The following is a 7,500-nucleotide window of genomic DNA, read 5'->3' as shown; positions in this document are numbered from 1 at the left end:
AATTATTATTATTATTATTTTTTTGTAACTGATGTTTTGTTTTGTCGAAAAAATAAACGGCTTTTGAATTAATTTTAAAAACTTACTTCTCATCCTAAATCATAATTTTTTTTACTAAAAATACAAAAATATATAACTGGTACTTTTCTTTCTTTTTTTTATATAAGAACTATCTACCGTTCCTAGAGTAATAATGAAGATATCTTTTTATATCACAAATTCACTCTCAGATAACTTTGTACCACGTGGGAAAAAAAACAGATAAGAAAAACATAATTGACAACTTACCTGTCAAGAGCTATGACAGCGACGGTGAGTGCCGAAGCCGCTGTCACGAGGTTGGTTAGAAAGGCGGCACTCTGACACAACACTTCTGCTCCTTCCCACTTTTCTTCGCTTTCGTCTAGTCTCTGTTGGGCCATTTTCCTTTGTTTATTGTCTAATTCCGTTTCGTCCACTATCTGCGCTTCGCTTTCCTCCTCCTCCACTTCTTGTTCTATGTCTATTTCCATGTCTTTTTCCTCCATGTGTAAATTGTCTGAGTGCACGTTCTGATTTCCCGTTTTCTGTTCTTGCGTTTTCTGTTCTTCCGTTTTCTCTTTTTCCGTTTTCTGTTCTATTGTATCACTTTGTGTCACGTGTTGTCGCTCTGGAGTGTTTTCACTTTGTCTCTCTAGAGCTCCTACATAATTTATTGATAATTTAATATTTACAGGTTTTCCTCGTATTCTCGCACTGGCCTTTATTCTCGTTATCTCTCTTCCTTGTTCTGAGGCCTTGCGCGCGTGTCCGCTCTGTTGTTTACTGGCCTCCATTTTGTTTACTCCGAGGGTCAAGGCAACCTGGTCACGGTCGCCTTCCTGCTCTCCCTTCGTCTCTCTTTGATTAATCTCCATTTCCTTTTCCTCCTCTCCTTCTCCGTCCTCTTCCTTCCCTCTTTCATCGTCCTCCTCCACTTGCCTCACCTCCATCTCCATCGCCTCCTCCTCCTCCTCCTCCTCCTCCTCCCTCGCGTCCCCTCCACGCCCTCCTTCGACGACCTCCCCGAAGACCACGCCCGCAGGACCCCCCTTGGCGTCCCAGCTCCTGCCGAAGCTCCGGACGACGTCGCCGTCCCACCCGACGCCCTCGCGCCCCAGGAAACCGAGTCCCGTAGGCGCCGGCGAAGGGGAGGGCGTGAGGGAGAGGGTCCCGTTCCTGCTGTGGGAGAGGGGCGACGGGAGCACCTTCAGGAGGGGGTGTTCCGAGGGCCCCATCACCACGGAGGCCACGAGACCCGGCAGCACCACGACGGCCAGCACGAGGTTGCTTGCTGTCAGACTGAGCACCAACCTGGAAGGAGGAGAATGGGGGTTAGAAGGAGGTAGAGAGGGAGGAGGGAGAGGGGAAGGAATGTGGGAGTGAGATAGAAAGGGGGAGGAATATGGAAGAGGGAGGAGGGAGAGGGGAGGGAATATGGAAAAGGGAGGAGGGAGAGGGAAGGAATGTGGGAGAGGGAAGGAAAGTGGGAGAGGGAGGAGGGAAAGAGGGGGAGGGAAGGTGGGAGGGAAAGGGAGGAGGGAGAGGGAGGGAAGTGGGAGAGGGGGAGGAATATGGGAGAGAGATAGAGAGAGAGGGGGAGGAATATGGAAGAGAGAGAGAGAGGGAAGGAATATGGAAGAGGGAGGAGGGAGAGGGGAAGGAATATGGGAGAGAGAGAGAGAGAGGGGAAGGAATGTGGGAGAGAGAGAGAGAGAGAGTGGATTATTGGGAAGGGGGGGAGAGGTAGGGAATGTGGAGGAGATAGATAGAGAGGGGGTCAAAAGGAGGAAGAACGGGAGGAGTGAGAGAGAGAGAAAGAGAGAGAAGGGGGGGGTGCGAGAATGGAGGTAGTGTAGAAGGGGAGGTAGAACAAGAGAGAGAAAGTTGCCGAGAAAAAAAAAAAAATACACAAGCAATATACAAGAACATAAAACAACATAGATAATATCATAGACTCTTTATCAATACCCCCACAAAAAATACAAGAAAAAAACAAGATAAAAATAACATAAAAACAAGAAAACAACCAAAAATAACAAAAAACAAGAAAAAAATAACAAAAATAAGAAAACAACAAAAATACAAGAAAAAAACAAGAATAAGAAAACATAAAACCAATAAATCAACCAAAAAAATAACAAAAACAAGAATAAAAATACCACAAAACCATGAAAACAACCACCAAAAAAATAACAAAATAAACCCCACACTTTGCTCAGCTAAAAGCACCCTTATCACCCCAACTCTGGTAGATTACCATGCCTCTCCAGAACCAGTAGCAACAAGGGTGAGTAATATCATTATTCGGAATAAGGTAATAGGGCCAAGGAGAAGGAGAAAGAAGGAGAGGAAGAGAGGCGGGGATGAAGAGGGTGGGACGGGGGTGGGAGGGTGGGAGGAGGTGAGGATTAAGAGGGTAGGAGGGAGGAGGTGGGGAAAGAAGGGAAGGAGGGAGGGAGGGAGGATGGGATTAAGAAAGGGAAGGGATTAGAGGAGGAGAGAGAGAGAAAAGGAGAGAAAAGGAGAGAAAGGGAAGGGGAAACTGAGGGTGGGAGAGAGGGAGAGAAAGATATATACACACACACACATGAATATATACATACATACATACATACATACATACATACATACATACATGTAAAGAGAGAGAGAGAGAGAGAGAGAGAGAGAGAGAGAGAGAGAGAGAGAGAGAGAGAGAGAGAGAGAGACAGAGAGGCAGAGAGACAGAGAGACAGAGAGACAGAGACAGAGACAGAGAGAGAGAGAGAGGGACAGAAAGACACACATAGACAAACAGAGAAACAGAGAGAGAAGGAGAACAAGGAGACAAAAAGCAAAACAAAAACAATAACCTCAAGATAAGATGAGATAAGATAAGAGAGTCAAAACAATGCCCCGGGGGTCACCACTCGCTTTCTTCAAGACGCCACTTGTTTTTCTTCTTCTTTTCCTTCTTCTTAGAATTTGTTCTCTTCTTCTTCTTCTTCTCTTCTTTTTTCTAATAATTTATTTTCTTGTTGTTGTTGTTCTACTACTACTACCACTATTTCTTACTACCGCTACTACTACTACTTCTTCTTCTTCTTTTTCTTCTTTCCCTTCTCCTTCTTCTTTGTCTTCTTCTTCTTCTTCTTTTTCTTCTTCTTCTTCTTCTACTTCTCCTTCTCCTTCTTCTTCTTCTTCCTTCTTTTTCCTTCTCTTTCTTTTTTGTCTTCTTCTTTTTCTACTTCTCCTTCTTCTCTTTCTACTTCTTCTTCTTTTTCTTCTTCTTCTTCTTCTCCTTCTCCTTCTCCTTCTCCTTCTCCTTCTCCTTCTCCTTCTTCTTCTTCTACTTCTCCTTCACCTTCTCTTTCCTCTTCTTATTCTTATTCTTTTCGTTATCGCCTTGACATTAAAAAAAGGAAAAAAAGAAAGAAAGAAAGAAAAAAGTGTTGATACACTAATATCTCGATGATGGACAGCGTTGAAGATTGCGAAGATGATGATGATGGAGAAGTGATAAAGATAGGAGAAGAGGGGGAGGGAAGAAGAAGGGGAAGGGGAGAGAAGAGGGGGAGGGAAGTCAGGGGGGGAAGGGCTGGATGTAAGGGGGAGGGAGGGAGGGATGGATGGATGGATGAAGGAAGGGAGGGAGGGGAGGGTATTGGGGAGGGAAGGAGGGAGGGAAGGAGGGAGGGAGGGAAGGAGGAAGGGAGGGAGGGAGAAGGGGTGGGTGAAGGGTTTTGGGGGAGGGAGGGAAGGAAGGAGGGAGGATCAGGAAGGGAGGGAGAAGGGGCGGGTGGAGGGTTATGGGGAGGGAGGAAGGGAGGGAGGGAGGGAGGGAAGGAGGGAAGGGAGGGAGGGAGAAGGGGCAGGTGAAGGGTTTGGGGGGAGGGAGGGAGGGAGGGGGGGAAGGATCAGGGAGGGAGGGAGGGAAGGAGGAAGGGAGGGAGGGAGAAGGGGCAGGTGAAGGTTTTTTGGGGAGGAAGGGTCAGGGAGGGAAGGAGGAAGGATCAGGGAGGGAGGGAGGGAGAAGGGACTTGTGAAGGGGCAGGTGAAGGGTATGGGAGAGGGAGGGAGGGGAAGGGAGGGAGGGAAGGGAGGGGAAAAATCGATAATTGAGATAGTTGTGGTTTTTCACGGTTTTTTGGACCCGCTAACGAGGGGTGGCGATATGGGCGGGTTGGGGAGGTAATTGGGGGTGGGGGGTGGGGGGGAGGGAATGTGGGAATAATGATGAATTGAGAGGAAGGGGAAAAAAGGGGGGGAGGGGGAAAAAGGGTGGGGGGAGGGGGAAAAGGGGGAAAGGGGGGGGGGAATGGGATGGAAAATCGAAACTGATGTGCGGTAAAAGAGGAAGAGGGGGGGGGGAGAGGAAGAGAGGAAGAGGAGGAGGAAGGAAAAGGTGGGGTGAGGGGAAAAGAGGAAGAGAGGAAGAGAGGAAGAGAGGAAGAGAAGAAGAGGGGAAGAGGGGAAGAGACGAAGATGGGAAGAGGGGAAGAGGAGGAAAGAGGATGAGGAGAAGAAGGGAAAAGAGGACAAGGAAGAAGCGGTAATCGCGGAAAGAAAAACGATAAATGAAGAAAAACAAATATGAAAGAGGATGAAAAAGAAGAAGAAAAGGAAAAGGAAGAAGAAGAGTAAGAGGAAAAAAAGGAAGAAGAAAAAAGAGGAAGAAGAAAAAAAAAATAAGAGGAAGAAGAGGAAGAATAAGAATACGAATAAGAATAGGAATAATAGGAGGAGGAAGGAAGAACAGGAAGAGGAAAGAGGAAGAAGAGGCAGAAGAAAAGGAATAATAACAAGAGGAAGAAGAAGAAGATGAAGAGGAAGAAGAAGAAGAAGAAGGAAAAGAAAAAGAATAAGAACAAGAGGAAGAAGAAGAAAAAGAAAAAGAACAAGAAGAAGACCAAAAAGAAGAAAGAAAAAATAAGAAGAAGACGATGAAGAAGAAGAAGCAGAGAGATAGGAAAGAGTGAAATGGTTTACGTTGGCGAAGACGCGAGTGGTTTTGGTGTGGCATCTTAAGTACTGTACTTAGACACTCCCTCTTCCCCTCTTTCTCCCCCCTCTCTCTTTCTCCCTCTTTATCCCTCTCTCTCCCTCTTCCCTCCTTCGCCCACCTTCCCTCGAATTAACCACTTACCCCACCTCTCTTCTTCTTTAAGTTGATTTCGTTGCTCACTCTGTTTATCTTTCTGTCTGTTTGTCTGTTTGTTTGTATGTGTGTTTGTGTATTTGTTTGTGTATTTATATATCTTTATGTCTGTCTGTTTTTTATGTATTTGTCTGTTTATCTATATATATTTCTGTTTGTCTTTTTTATGTATTTGTCTGTTTATCTATATATATTTCTGTTTGTCTTTTTTATGTATTTGTCTGTGTGTCTATATATATTTCTGTTTGTCTGTTTCATGTATCTGTCTATCCATATATTTCTGTCTGTCTGTGATCTGTCTGTCAATCTGTCTGGTTTTCATTATCTGTCTACCTGTGTGTTTATCTGTGTCTGTCTGCTTGTCTGTTGCTCAATGTATGTCTGTATATTCATATGTCTGTTTTTTTCTATATGTCTGTTTTCCTGTCTTTATCTGTATCTGTCTAGTTACCTGTCTATCTTTCTCTCTATTTATCTTTATGTCTGTTTTTCTCTCTGTCTATGCGTCTGTGTCTACGTATCTGTCTGTGTGTTTATATTCCTATCTATCTGTCTATCTATCTGTCTATCTGTTTGCGTGCCTATTTGTCTATCTATCTATCTATCTGTCAATTTGTCTATGTGTCTATCTGTCTCTCTATGTCTATCTATCTGTCTATTTGTCTGTGTGTCTATCTATCTGTTTGTGTACCTATTTGTCTATCTATTTGTCTATCTGTCTATCTATCTGTCTCTCTGTCTGTGTGTCTATTTGTCTATCTATCTGTCTCTCTGTCTGTGTGTCTATTTGTTTATCTGTCTTTCTATGTCTATCCATCTGTCTATATATCTATCTCTCTGTCTGTGTGTCTATCTGTCTATCTATCTGTCTATCTATCTGTCTCCCTGTCTGTGTGTCTATCCGTTTATCAATCTGTCCTTGTCTTTCCATCTCTCCATCTTCTCTCTTCTCCCTCCTTCTCCTCCTCCTTCACTCAGCATCGCCAAAATACGTCACTGCAGCCAAAAATAAGTCTTTTTTTTTTCTTTTTCTTTCTTTCTCTCCATTACTGTCAGCGTGTGAGAAAGACACTTTGTTGATACACGCTTTTGGGGCCAATAAGTAAGACTTTTTTTATTTTTATTTTTTTTATTTATTTTTTTTTTTTGGCGGGGGGGGGGGGGGGAGGTTATATAAGCTTAAAATTCACTTTCATTAAACTCGTGTTACGCAAATTGCGCGTTTACGTTAAACATTTGTCAAGGAAGAGAAAAAAAAAGATGGGTAGAAGAGGAGAGGAGAGGACAAGAAGAAGAAGAAGAAGGAGATGGAGAAAAAGAGATGATTTAAAAATGAGAAAGTTTCGTGGGTAATGGGGCGGAAAATGAGGAAGAGTTATTTCTTTTTTTTTTTCTTTTTGAGGGGGGGAGGGGGGAGGATGGGGGGGGAGGGGGGAAGGGGGGGGATGCGTTGGTTGTCTTTCGAGAAGTGTCTTGGCTTCCTGACCTTCTTTTTTGTTCCTTGTTTACCCTTTCTTCCTTCTCTTCTTCCTCTTTTTTTAAATTCCTTCTTGCTTCCTATCTCTCCTGTTTCCTTCTCTCTCATCCTCTCCCTCTCCTCTCTCTCTCTCTTTCTATCTCCCTCTCCTCTCCTCTCTTCCTTTCCCTCTCTCCTCATCCTTCCCCTCTCCCCTCTCTCCTCTCTCCTATCTCTCTCTCTCCCTCCCCTCTCTCCTTCCCTCTCGCTCCCTCCTCTCTCTCTCCTCCTCTCTGCTTCCTCTCTCATCTCCCTCCCTCTCTTCCCTCTTTCCTCCTCTCCCCTCTCCCCTCCTCTCATCTCCCCTCTCCCTCTCTCCCCTCTCTCTCTCCTCTCTCCCTCCCCCATCTACCCTCTCCCACTCCCCTCTCCCCTCTCATCTCCCCTTTCTCTCTCCTCACTCCCCTCTCCCTCTCTCCCTCTCTCTCCTCTCCCCTCTCTCTCTCCCTCTCCCCTCTCTCTCTTTTCCTCTCCCCTCTCCCTCTCTCCCCTCTTCCCTCTCCCCTCCCCCCTCGTCCTTGAGGAACAGCGACACGAGAAGACTTACGTTGTTTTCTTTGTTATTTTTTATCATCTTTTAATTAGTCTTCCTTCTTCCCGTTAAGGATTTGCAGGAGGGAAGGGAGGAGAGAAGAGAAGGGAAGGAGGGGAAAGGGGAGGAGGGAAGGGAAGGGAAAGGAGGGAGGGAAGGGAGGGGAAAAGAAGAGAGGGGGGGAAAGGGGAGGATGGAGGGAGGGGCGGAGGGAGGGAGGGGAGAGGATAGGAGGAAAAGAGAGGAAAGAAGAGAAGGGAGGAGAGAAGAGAAGGGAGGGAGGGAAAGGGGAGG

General features: G+C 45.5%; 1 protein-coding gene across 4 annotated transcripts in view; it reads right to left on the bottom strand.

Moving 5' to 3' along the window:
• Positions 1–7,500, bottom strand: part of LOC113809920 (uncharacterized) — a 197,068-nt gene that overhangs the window by 15,225 nt on the left and 174,343 nt on the right. For all 4 annotated transcript variants that reach the window (XM_070116642.1, XM_070116645.1, XM_070116641.1 and 1 more), the window contains exon 3: positions 289–1,332. In XM_070116642.1, coding sequence (XP_069972743.1) covers positions 289–1,332 — 1,044 coding nt within the window. The remainder of the gene's footprint in view (positions 1–288; positions 1,333–7,500) is intronic.

The sequence above is a fragment of the Penaeus vannamei genome, chromosome 39 (genome assembly GCF_042767895.1).
Source record: "Penaeus vannamei isolate JL-2024 chromosome 39, ASM4276789v1, whole genome shotgun sequence".
NCBI lineage: Eukaryota > Metazoa > Arthropoda > Malacostraca > Decapoda > Penaeidae > Penaeus > Penaeus vannamei.
Note: the sequence above shows the minus strand (reverse complement) of the source record. Positions and strands in the feature narration are given on the sequence as shown.